A 14,109-nucleotide genomic window follows, 5' to 3' on the forward strand; every position below is an offset into this window, starting at 1 on the left:
TGATGATGATGACAGTGATGATGATGATGACTGTGATGATGACAGTGATGATGATGATGATGATGATGATGATGATGATGATGATGATGATGATGATGATGATGATGATGATGATGATGATGATGATAATGATAGGGATGTTGTTGTTCCAAAAATGAGTAAGGGTGTGTATTTTGATGGTTAACAGAGACATTGAAAAATGTAGTAATGTTGATGTTAATTTGCTGCTGTAATTGATGATGTCACTGTTGTTGCTGCTTCTGCTGTTACTGCAGATGCTGGTGATGATGATGATGATGAGGAGGAGGAGGAGGATGATCATCATCATGATGAAGATGTTGAAACCCACATTGGCCCTTTTCTTTTGCAATCACATGAAACAATTAATATTCCAATCTGTTCTAAAACAGAAGATGAGCATTTAACCTGCTATTGTTCTCTTAAGTGATGAATTGTCATAGATGTCTTTTTTGCCTGTTCCAACAGGATATTGGCCCATTGCAAGATGAAACTGTTTTTACAAATCATTTCTAGTGGATGGCTTGCTAATTTCCTTGAATTTTGATTGTGTGGTTTGTAATTTTTCTTAGAAAATCCAATGTATAGGAAATCATCAAACTTGTCCATTTGTTCCTTAATGAGTGTGATTCATATATAAGTGCTTGGCATGAAAATTTTTGGCATTTAATGTGCATATTCATCTGTGTGAAATCTTTTCCATAGATGTTCTAAAATCATCAAGATGTAACCTGAATTGAAGAAATTTTGATTTAAAAGAAACTTAACCATTACATTCAGCTTAGCTGTTTAACCCAGCTTTTTACCTTTAATGACCTTTTATATAACGACACCAGACAAGAATGAATACATATGAATATTTCATTGGCTGATGTTACACTGTTCAGTGTAATGAATTCCGGACTACTCTCTGTATGTTCATGGACACACATTTCGGCCCAGTTACAATTACACTTTTAAATCCTTCTCGCAGAATTTCATAGTATTTTGTCACTAAATCGTCAGGCGAAGACAGAATTGGCTATCGATAAACATTAATAGCACAGTATTGCTTTTAAGATGAGAAAACGAACACTACCGAAATATTATAGTGTCATAATAAGAGGGAATTGGTTTGATTATCTAACCACAAATGTTTGCCGCACTTGATCAGCTCATCTGGAAATCGTTCCTGAAAGCTTTAATAGCTTTAATTTGCCAGTTTGCTATGAATAACACAGTTTGACTTCAATTTTCTATCAAAAAGTATTGTGCTTAAATGTTGCATTTACAAGACGCAATGCGATAGTTAAAGACCCAGGTCATGCAAAAATGGGTCTTATGCCACATTCTGCCAGCTAGCTATAGGCCAGACTGCGCATCTCACAGTCTGGTCAGGAGATACCAAATGAGACCATGAAACCTTGTGTGATTTTTACAGCGGACAACGTTTCTCTTGATCCGGACTTAGCAATTGTGCAGGCAGGGCTTGAGAAAATCTCGCTGCAAAGTTGTAAGACTGATTTTTGCATGACATTTCTCATGAAGTTTAATTTTAATGTGTTGAAAGAAAACCGGGTGAAAGTCAAATATTGACATAATATATTTCAATGGTGAAGAAATAAATTCACAATAAGCCATGAGGAGTCACATATGATGTGATCTCACGTAGTATAACTTTTATGTAGGAACATTATTGTGTGGTTTGAATTAAAATGCACTTCATGAGGTGGATATGCATAGTAACAAGTAAAAGTAACACAACAACAACCATTAAATCTATATTTTTGTCCCCTACTGGTTTCACCGGAGGGGACTTATGGTTTGCCCTCTGTGTGTCTGTCAGTCTGTCTGTCTGTCTGTCTGTCTGTGAGTCTGTCTGTCACACTTTTCTGGATCCTGCGATAACTTTCAAAGTTCTTAATATTTTTTCATGAAACTTGAAACATGGATAGATGGCAATATGGACATTATGCACGTCATTTCATTTTGTTCCTACGTAAAAAATTATGGTTGCTATGGCAACAAATAGACTAGAAATACTGCTGAAAATGGTGGTTTTCTGGATCCTGCGATAACATTAAAAGTTCTTTATATTTTTTCATGAAACTTGCAACATGGATAGATGGCAATATGGGCATTATGCACGTCATTTCATTTTGTTCCTACGTCAAAAATTGTGGTTGCTATGGCAACCAAAAAAATATATTAAAAAATCTGAAAATGGTGGAATTTCTGACAAATTTTGGAGCCGGTAGGGGACCATATTGCTTGACAATAGCCTTGTCACTTTAATTATTTAGAAACGTAATTTTTAGCTCAGCTGTTTTCGGAGAAAACCCAAGGTATTGTCATAGCCAACTCATTGTGTCCGCCGTCCGTGTCAAGGTTTGTTAAGGTATTAACATTGGCTCTAAAATCAAAGTCCTTCCACCTACAACTTTGAAACTTCATTTGTAGATGCACCATGATGAGTTCTACATGCCACATCCATTTTTGGGTCACTAGGTCAAAGGTCAAGATCACTGTGACCTCTAAAAAAAATTAAAAAAATTGACAAGCTTTCGCAGCCAAACGTGGCACCCGTTATTCGGTGCTCTTGTTCTAACTTCATTTCAAAGTCAGAATATACGCAAAATACCTTTTTAAAGATAGTCTGTGTTTAATTATGATAAAGACACTAATTGACCTTCAGGTTGCTCAAAAGTAATTTATATTAATTGTCTTTCTTAAATGGTATTTTAAAAGCCATCATTGTCCCCTTGATTTGAATTTGTAGGTATTTTTAAAGCCATCATTGTCCCCTTGATTTGAATTTATTAGATACTGCCCCTTGACCATTGGCTAACATTACAGCTAGAACACACACATGTTTTTATACCCCCGGGATCGATTGATCGGGGGTATATTGTTTTTGGCCTGTCTGTCTGTCTGTCATTCTGTCCCAATACTTTTACCTTGGTCATAACTTTTGTAATATTGAACTTGATATTTGACATGCATGTGTATCTCATGGAGCTGCACATTTTGAGTGGTGAAAGGTCAAGGTCATTCTTCAATGTCAAAGGTCAAATACATTTTTGTGTATGGCTTCAAAGTGCATTGTGTTTCACAAACACAGCTCTTGTTGATGTTGTTGATTCCCTCCAACTTGATTACCTCTAGTTGCTTCAAAATATGCATATAAGGCTGTGCTGAAAAATTTCATTAAATGCTCTCATCTCGATATCAATTATTGATCAAAGAGAAGTTTTAAGTTTTAAACATCAGTTTTGCAGGTGAAGTTATGGATGTTTGTTTTTGTCTTTTTTTTGTATCCGCTGTTGGTCAACTCTTTTCCCTTACATATCACACAAACTTAGCAAAATATGTTTGGTTCATATTAGCAAAAGAAACAGACTGGAACATTCTTTAAATTCTGTGGAAAGACCTGAACATTGTTAAGGAAAGGATAGATTTTAAGGATAATGAACTCTTGTTATTTTAATGAATACACACATATTTGAAAGCATACAGTGCAAGCAACTTTTTATATTATTTCAGAAAAAGTAAGTAATGTTGTTCAATGTTAAGCAATTTTTTGTGATAGGCGAGAAACAAATATTATTTATTTGATGGTATTGTAGTGGAAGCAATTCTATATAATTTTATACTATTTCAGGGGATGCAACTCTTTGTTATTTGATACTATTTCAGGGGAAGCAACTCTATGTTATTTGCTACTATTTCAGGGAAGCTACTGTATTTTATTTGACACCGTTTCAGGGAAAGCAACTATACTATTTCAGAGGATGCAACTTTACAATATTTAATACTATTACAGGGGAAACAACTGTATTGTAATTGATATTATTTCAGGGGAAGCAACTGTATGTTATTTGGTACCATTTCAATGGAAGAAACTTTATGCTGTTTGAAACTCTTCATGGAAAGTTACATAATTTCAGGGGAAGGAACTGTACCCATTATGGTGGATGAAGTAGGCCAGACCTATGATGGCATTGTTCATGGGGGACGACTGCGTATCATGTCCTGCAGTGATAAGATCTGCATGTGGAATGTTGTGGGTTTGCAGGGGGCCCTGCTCTCACAGGTGTTTCAACCCATATATCTGAAGTCAATCACATGTGGTAAGTGTTTAAAGAATGATACTGAATATAATTTGTTGTACAGTACACAATTGGCCAATACATGCTTGCCAAGCAAGTTTCAGGTTGTTGATGCTGTAAACAACAGTACATGATATTTACCTCTAATCACTGGACGATTAACTCAGGTTAAACAAGATAAGTTGGGGAGATTTTCTTTTGTTTGTCGACACCAATTTGTAATGTATTTTTTTTTTCAACACAAAATTTATTTAAATGAACAATTTGTAATTGTTTCTTAATAATAGAGATACATACAGAATATTTGTATTTTTTATCAACTACAAATTCTTTGTATTTAAATTATTTTTAGGCTTTATTATTGCAAAAAAGAGAACATGAACAAATTGTGTGAGCATTTTAGTACTTAAGAACTATTTATTCCGTTTTACTTTTCAAGGAGATCTGTACATTTAAAGAATATGAACACATTCTCGAGCATTTTAATGCTTCAGAAATATTTTCCCCTTTTACTTTTCAAGGAAATCTGTTCATAAAAAAACATGAACAATGTCTCGAGCATTTTAATACTTCAGAAATATTTTCCCCTTTTACTTTTCAAGGAAATCTGTTCATAAAAAGAACATGAACAATGTCTCGAGCATTTTAATACTTCAGAAATATTTCCCCCTTTTACTTTTCAAGGAAATCTGTTCATAAAAATAACATGAACAATGTCTGGAGCATTTTAATACTTCAGAAATATTTTTCCCCTTTGACTTTCCCAGGAGATCTGTTCAACCCAGGCCATCTGTCCCGTGCCCTGTGTTGCCGCATCGACCTTAAGAGGGAGCCGTTGTCAAGGTCACTGCCTCCCGGTTACCGTGTGAACCACCCAGATTTCGGAGTTCCCAAGATTCAGACAACGCGTGGGGTGGAGAAGGCTAGGTCATACTGCATGAACTGGACCATGGGAGACTCAGAACCAGAAATTACTGATGGGTCAACAGGCCTGACTTTGAAGAGGTATATTTTGCTGCTTTAGAATTGTGATGGTGTATTTTAATGTCATAAAGACGTTACCTGCTATCTCTTAGCTATACCTTTCCAATCTCATCCAGAAATTACTGATGGGTCAACAGGCCTGACTTTAAAGAGGTATATTTTGCTGCTTAAGAATTGTGATGGTGTATATTACATGTATGAAAAAAGATATGCACTTTCGGTACAAATGAATGCATCAAGGTTTTAAGCTCTATTCATTTGAGGGAATGCAAGTTATTGTTCTCACCCTGACTTTGGAAAATAATTATTCTCTGATACCTGACAATGTGGCGCGTGCAACACCAATTGTCCTTGGTTTTAGGTTGTGGTCAAAGTTAAGAGTCAAATGTATAACTTGGCACTTAAACTTATTTTTATAAATCATAGTTTAAGTCTTCTTCCTTTGTTATGGGAACAGACAATAGGTATACCTCCAATTTGTCAGTGTGTCCATCCAAATCTGGATTTAACTCTGTATATGGATTGAGCGTTATATGGCGAATATGAACTTTATTTAAGTTTTGTCTGTCTGTTGATCTGTGTGTGCGTCCTGCTGTCTGTCAAAAAAATATGGGTCTAGCAATAACTTAAAAAGTACCTAAGTGCAGCTTAATGAAACTCTGTATGTGGATAAATTTCCATTCAGGCAATATTCAAGTTGTTTTAGTTATTTCTTAAGTGAAATATTGGAGTAATTGTGGTTACAGAAATAAATGGAACCTTAAATCTTGATCCTGAATAACTAAACAAGTATTCAAGCTAGGTTAATGAAACTCAGTGCATAAATGAGCCGCGTTCTGAGAAAACTGGACTTAATGCATGTGCGTAAAGTGTCATACCAGATTAGCCTGTGCAGTCCGCACGGACTGCACAGGCTAATCTGTGACGACACTTTATGCACATGCATTAAGCCCAGTTTTCTTAGAACATTCAACAAGGCTCAAATAAAGAATCATATGGGAAATATGTACATTATATCAGATTTTTGTTAGACAAAAATTGTGGTTGCTATGGATATAGAAAAATTGAAATCTTAAATCTGGACCCTTGACACCTCAAAAAGCACTTAAGCTAGAGTGATGATACTCATGAGTTATCATAATTGAGGGCAATATGAAGAAAATGCATGTTATTTCAATTTAATTTCATCACTTAATTGTGATCGCTATTTGAAAATTAACATCCGTATCCAGCCATACATGTAACAACAAATCACTTAAGTTAGGTTTATGAAACTAAGGGAGATCCTGTTCTTTCTCTGACAACATTTAACCATGCTGTTTTGTCTGTAACAAGGCTCTTGTTATTCCGTGTTACTTGATAATTTCTCATATATACTGCTTTATATTTAGTGCTTTTTTTAGTTTAGGTGCTTATTTAGTTAATATAATAAACATATTTATTTAGCTTATTGCATTGAAAGCCTTGGGTTTATTTAAACGCTCTCGGGTCCGTTTCCTTGGTAGAACCAGTACCTAGTGTCTTTGAAGGAGATCTAAAGAAAACTCACACAGTGGGGATCGAATCTGACCTCCCAGTTGCTAGGCTGGCACCATATCCAATACGCCACAGCAACTTCAATACATAAAGTGCTTATTGTCCCCTACCAGTGAAACCGGAGGGGACTTATGGTTTGCGCTCTGTGTGTCCGTGAGTCTGTCTGTCAGTCTGTCACACTTTTCTGGATCCTGCGATATCTTTAAAAGTTCTTCATATTTTTTCATGAAACTTGAAACATGGATAGATGGCAATATGGAGATATTGCACGTCATTTCATTTTGTTCTTACGTTAATAATTCTGGTTGCTATGGCAACAAATATATATATAAAAAAATCTGACAATGATGGAGTTTCACCGGTAGGGGACCATATTGCTTGCCAATAGTCTTGTTTACGTATAATATGTATAAGTTATTTCCATACATGGTACAGTATTGGCAAGCCAGAGGGGCCTTCAAGACTCTGCAAGCGGAAGCTGCTGTGGTATCACAGGAGCATCATCAGTGACAAATCAACAACCATGAAGACCTACAAGATGTACAAACTTGACGCGGACGACTACAATCTGGCAAAGGAGGCCTTCCGACAGCGCATGATGGAGCAGAACTACGGCTCCTGGATTCGGATGCCACAAGAGATGGAGCGCTTTACTGGCTAATATCTTGTCATAGTGTTCTTCGGCATATTAAAGTAGTGCCAGACAGGGCTTCAAGACCTTTCTTTAAGATATTAATAAGCAGCAAACAGTATAAAACTTGAACAGACTGCAAGTTACTCGTGAGCTGTTCTGGTTTTATGCTGGTTTCATTTAGACATTTTTACTTTGCGTCTGAGCTGGAAAGTTTTAAGCCATGACATGGTTCATAGATGTGTTTCTTGTTTAAAGCTACCAATAAATATGGGAATCCATATAAATGATAGTAAACAGCATTGTATAAGAACATGTGTACTATTCATTATACCTTTAAGTAATAACTATTATGTCTACAAATAACTATTATATCTTCTTAAAAGAAATAGTGAATCAATTGCCTAATTAAATGTAGAAGGCTGGTTAAATAAATAATGAGATGTACAGTCCACTCTCCTTATCTCGAAGTCGGCGGGAACAAGAAAAAATATCGAGATAACGAGAGTTCGAGATATCCAATTAGGCATTTTCAAAGAAAAAATGAGACGAAAATTAACCTTGTTTTTAACATCTAAATACCTGCTAAGTGGTCTAACTAAAACCGTCACCGTGTGGAATAATACTCTCTACCTGATATATACGCGTTTTTACGAGGCTCGATTAATTTTGCTATTTAAATGCTTAAAATGACGTTTTAAGTATAACAGAATTGCATGAACACATGCAGTTATAATTTTACTAAACTGTCGAGTAAACATCCAGTAATGTTGCTATTTAAAGTTATGATGCAGTTGACGTCCAATCAAGACGAGGGTTTTCCATCTGAACATGCGTAAATCACGTTTCGGAATACTGAACTGTACATGTACATTTTGTAGTTTGAAATGCAAAGTTCAATCGATTATTAATAAAAAAATATAACTCAATGCATTTTGGAATGTTGTTTGTAAAAACAATCGTATTTCGACCTTTTGGCAGGCTGTGTATTATTGCAGTTAATTGATGTTAAAGTGACAGGCCTTACTCAAGTGTTAATGGCTAACAACATTACACACGTGTGATCATTGATGCAATTAACGGATTAAATTCCTACCGCACAGTATCGGGAGCAGCCGGGTGAAGCGGGACGGTGAAGTATCAATGCAAAAATTTCTCACCTTTTGCCGACACTGGAACAGTTATTCGCACTTTGAGATAAACCACAGTAAATACATGTAAAATAGGGACTCTGGACAAAATTTTATATCGAGATATCGAATTATTTGACATAACGAAAATCGAGATATGCGATGTTTATTTATATAGATAATAAAGGAAAAAAGTTGTGACATTGAGCTTACTTCAACATATCGAGAATATCGAGATATCCAATGTCGAGATAACGAAAGTGGACTGTATTATTAATACAATCTCAGTACTTAGATCATGTAAGTTGAAATTGGGTACGAGTTATGTACTTTGGACTTTTGTGTTATAGTACAAGTCGCTGTATCCGTTATGGTACTAAAAACCTCAGGTTATAATTTTGTACATGGTTGGACATAGTTTGATAATTCTCACAGTTTTGATAATGATAAAATTATAATGTTTGTATTTTATTAATTCATACTAACATGAGCTGTTGGGGTCAGTTGTTTGTTATTCATTGTTTAGGAAATTACTCAAAAAATCATTTTTTTCTGAAACTGTTGAAAGGTGTTTATTAAAAATTGGGCATCTTCAATTTCATATAGTGTTATTTGACTTCTTGTTCGAACGCTTTCAAAAATTACAAACTGCAAATGTTTGATCCAAAACTTGGTAGTGATTTTCAATGCTTGAAATGCTGTTTGAATCATCTAATTTACATAAACATGTACATGATGTTGAAATGCTGTGTTAACATTTTCAGACCTTAAGAGATTTTGTAATATAATTGAATGTTTTATGGTCTATTATTTGGTTTTAAACAAGAGATTTCAAGTCAATGTGTATGAAATGATTTTGCAACAACCATTTTACCTATTTTGTATGTTTATTTTATGCCATTCTTTTTATAATTGCACTGTAATTTTATTGTATTGTGGTTTGGCAGTCCACAGATCTTGATGGCGATGTAGCTGGCTCACGATACAGTGTAACAATTTAAACAGTAATTTTTTTTTGGTATTTCATTTATATAATTTAGTATTTTTGTTTTCACTAGAACAAAGATTCATCTCACTGAAACAAAATATGCCCAAATCATTATGCCTCCATAGGAACAGATAAATGAAATCTAGTAGCCCAGAATAAAGAATTAATTTCTAGTAACTTAAAAAACATCTCACCAGCCCAGGAATGTCAGGCTTATAGTAAGCATAATGACTGATTTTTATGCCCCCGGATCGAATGTTTGGGGGTATATTGTTTTTGGCTTGTCCGTCTGTCATTGTATGTGTGTATTTGTGTGTCTGTCTCAAAACTGTAACCTTGGTTATAACTTTTGCAATATTGAAGACAGCAACTTGATATTTGGCATGCATGTTTATCTCATGGAGCTGCACATTTTGAGTGGTGAAAGGTCAAGGTCATCCTTCAAGGTCAAAGGTCAAAAAATTAAAATAAATAAATTCAAAGCGGCGTATTGGGGGTCATTGTGTTTCTGACAAACACATCTGTTGTTTTATATTAAATTTTGTTTATCTGTACTTAGAAAGAAAAACAATTTAATGTCATATCATTTGCATAGATGTATAACTTCAGTATTACAATGCTGAGTATTACTAGACTGTTTTTACAATCATTTAATATTGTTAAGCTTTAAAGAAGACTCTGTGTTTGTACAATACCGGTACATGTATTCTTATTGATAGTAGCACTATTGGTGCATTTTACATACTGTTTTATGGCAAAAATTGTGGCGCATGACGTTCTTTAAATATTTTGTTTTAAATATTTTTGCCACACCATTTTAACACCATTATCCTAATGGATCCAATAATTTTTATAATCACATTTGTGTGTATTCTTTTGGTAACTTCTTATGCAGAGTATTGTAAATAGGATTTTTTCTATTCTGTATGAATTTTAGAACTTTAATTATGATTATGAAGAAACATTGTAATTCTTAATGAATTAAAGTGTTGTGTCATTAGTTGAGAGATGAATACATTTTTCATTGCAATGAATCTTACCAAACAAAATTTGATGAATTATTGATGCCTTGAAATAAAGACTAATAACATTACCTACAGATAGCTTGTGTAAGGAAGTTTCTCGCATTTTTAATGTCATTGTTATGTTTTAGAGATTGGTGTTTATGGTACATGTATGATTTGATTGATGTAGCAGGTTATTGTGATTTTTGCAGATGAATCAAAATAGTTACTGGTATTTTGTTTATTTCTTTACTTCTGGTTGTTTGTATTGTTGAAATGGTCTTGAAGTCTGATGGAGTGTTAAATGACCATTTTTTTAATTGAAATTAATTTTTTGAACTGTGTATATACACGCGGTTTTAATTTCTAATCTACTATAACTTACATTGTTTTAAACAAGATGTTATTTCTAAAAATATGTATAATGCTTACGACTTGTATAATCTAGATTTTTGTACTCGATTGTACATTTGACTGTTGATTTGCAAACATTTGTTTTGTACAATATCTTTAGTAAAAATTTATACCTCATACAATTTGGTAGAGTTCCTATGATGTTGTTAGGTATACTTACATACTGTACAATTGATCAAACAGTATGCTAAGAGACTGGAATAAAATATGCATAATATGTAATGACATAATATTTTATGTGTACTTAATATGCATCTAATAACTCGAAACTCATTTGAAAGCTTGAACAAAGTGTATTGATGATAAGATATGGAGTATCAAACATTTATTATGCAATTTTGCAAGTAAAAATATAAATGAGCCTCGTCCTGGGAAAATGGGGCTTAATACATTTACATAATATTGTCCCAGATTAGCCTGTGCAGTATTCACAGGCTTATCATGTAGAACGCTTCCGTTTTTATGGATTTTTATATAAAAGAAGTCTCTTTTTAACTTAATAACAGTTTAGGTGGAAAGTAGTGTCCATGATTAGCCTGTGAAAACTGCACAGGCTAATCTGTGCACAGTTTATGCACATGCATTAAGCCCTGTTTTCCCGGGACTAGGCTCAAATTTAAGTATAGAACCTTTCAACTCCGTTCTTAGAACCCTTTACCACTTAGATACGTATGTGCACGCATTTGAAGTCCCTTTGAAAGTTAAATTTAATTAGATACCTTTATTACTAAATTCAGGTTTTAAAGGCTTCATTTTCAACCCTTAGATACTGATGAGCAGCAAACAGCATAAAACCTGAATAGACTGCGAGTTACAACTCGCAGGCTGTTCAGGTTTTATGCTGTTTTCACATAGCCATTTTCACTTTGCTTCTTAGTGGGAAAGGGTTAATGATGTGACTGTACTTCCTATTGTTGAATTGTATTGTGTACATGGTTAAGTGACCAAAGAATGACTTGCAATGTATACATGATATTATGCCAGAATGTTTTCATAATTGTACATACCTATTGACATTGAACACCAACTTGTGCCATCTGATTTTCTTTGTCATGCTACAGAAAAAGGAGTTCATAAAAGGCTTGTACTTTATAAGCATTTACTGTTTGTGTTTTACTGTTTGTTAGCATTTGTTTACTTTCAGCAAAAGTAATGACGCCCTTGTTAAAAATATTTTTCTATGTACCATGTTTCTATTTTTGTATTTTCTTCATTCATAAGACTTGCATGCAAGAGAATGTTTGAAAAACGTATGCAAGAAGTAGATGTTAATCATGACATGCTTAAAGAATAATAGAACAATTTCAGTATTGTAGTGTGGTGCAAAGTTGAACAGTACAAGTTTTTTTCAGGCAACTTTATATGTATTATACCCCCACCCTCTCCAATGAAAAGTAAAGGAGGGAATATACTGCAATCACTATGAACGAACGTCTGGCTGCCTACCTTACTGTCTGTTTGTCCATAAAAAGGAAAATTTGTTTGGATAAGCTCTCCTACACTTTTCAAAGTGCAATATTCAAATTTGCTTGGATTATTCCCTATAAAGTTGTGCATGCATGATTTTTACAGTATACAAAGGTAAAATTTCTGTAATATTAATAGGATTGCTGTAGACTTAATAAGCGAAAATATGCATCTTTGAAACCACAATGTGCAGATGGGTCACACTTGGTATGGGATGTTGTATATTAGAATTTGATTTAAGAAATTTAATAAAATTTTATGATGATCTGGGGGTTAAAAATGGCCAAACCGTGGGGTCCGATAAGTTATGATGTAGAAAAATAACTTTTTCCACAAACAACAAAGCCAAAATGTCTAGTTGGGTAATATTTGGTAGGCAAGATATTATTGTATTGTGGTTCTATACAAATGTCAAATAATGGTAAACACTGTCTACACCCTGGGTCCATTTTTAGCTCGACCATTATATATGAAATATATTGTAGAGCCATCCTGCTCACCCCGGGTCCGCATCTGCGTTAGCGTGCAAATGTTAAAGTTTTCGTACTTCCCCAAATATTTTCTTTGTCCCTTGACATATTGCTTTCATATTTTTCATACTTGTTTACCAACATGACCCCAACCTATAAACAAGAGCAGACAACTCTATCAAGCATTTTGTCATAATTATGTCCCCTTTTCCACTTAGAATATGCAGCAAATGTTAAAGTTGTTGTACTACCCCATTTATTTTCATTGTCCCTTGACATATTGCTTTTATATTTTGCATACATGTTTACCAACATCACCCCAACCTATAAACAAGAGCAGACAACTCTATCAAGCATTTTGTCATAATTATTGCCCCTTTTATACTTAGAATATGCATATTATTGATAAATCTATGTAAAAGTTTGCGTACTACCCCAAATATTTCCTATATCCTTTGATATATTGTTTTATATGTTTCATACTTGTTTACCAACATGACCCCAACCTATAAACAAGAGCAGACCACTGTATCAAGAATTTTTACATAAGTATGGCCCCTTGTACACTTAGATAATTGAACATTTTGCTTTAATTGCCATAACTTCTTTATTTATGATCACATTTTATTATTACTTTGACTAAACAACACTTACCTGAATACCACAATGGATTCCACCCAAACAATACCCCACGCCCCTACCTAGAATCCCTCCCCCCCCCCCAACCCCCCCCCCCCCCAATTATTGTTTTTTAAACATAAACATCACCTAATAAATTACCCCACATTATACCCCCCTCTCACACCCCACCCCACCCCCCCTACACCCCCCCATTTTTTTTCAACATCATCTCATAAATTACCACACCCCACATTATACCCCCCTCTCACCCCCCCCCCCCCCAATTTTTTTTTTTTTTCCTTTTTTTATTTTTGAAAGATCGTCTAATAAATTATTGAATATGAACAATATCCCCATGATGGCTTAGGTTATAATGTCAAGCACTCGAATAGTTGAGCGGGCTGTCCTCTTACAGCTCTTGTTTTGTTATTATAGTTTGGTTACAGCTTGTTTCACATTACTACATGCTTCATCGGCGGGGGGGGGGGGGGGTCAGGGTCTAGTACAGTACTCAAATGGCAAAGAGCAATCATCAAAAATAATTTCTTAAATATTTATTGTCATGTACTTACACACAATCATTTATAGCAAGCCATTGGTTTATTATTAAGTTTATTATCAGGTACTTTTGTTAAGATAAATTCAATTTGTTCTGTGTATTTTTGTTGACTCAGGATCCCTTGATCTGTTTGAATGTGTTTGTTGAATGTGAGTCGCAAAAACGGCATTCAGTCATTTTATGTAAGGAAGACCTTTTT

General features: G+C 34.4%; 1 protein-coding gene across 1 annotated transcript in view; it reads left to right on the top strand.

Annotated features, from left to right (window-relative positions):
- LOC127856227 (double-stranded RNA-specific adenosine deaminase-like) overlaps nucleotides 1-13,446 on the top strand; it is a 120,979-nt gene extending 107,533 nt beyond the window's left edge. Inside the window, exons 12-14 of the mRNA XM_052392319.1 lie at nucleotides 3,945-4,127; nucleotides 4,874-5,111; nucleotides 7,062-13,446. Of these exons, the coding sequence (XP_052248279.1) occupies nucleotides 3,945-4,127; nucleotides 4,874-5,111; nucleotides 7,062-7,287 (647 nt within the window). The 3' untranslated portion in view covers nucleotides 7,288-13,446. The remainder of the gene's footprint in view (nucleotides 1-3,944; nucleotides 4,128-4,873; nucleotides 5,112-7,061) is intronic.
- Nucleotides 13,447-14,109: the final 663 nt, after the last annotated feature.

The sequence above is a fragment of the Dreissena polymorpha genome, chromosome 13 (assembly GCF_020536995.1).
Source record: "Dreissena polymorpha isolate Duluth1 chromosome 13, UMN_Dpol_1.0, whole genome shotgun sequence".
Classification (NCBI taxonomy): domain Eukaryota; kingdom Metazoa; phylum Mollusca; class Bivalvia; order Myida; family Dreissenidae; genus Dreissena; species Dreissena polymorpha.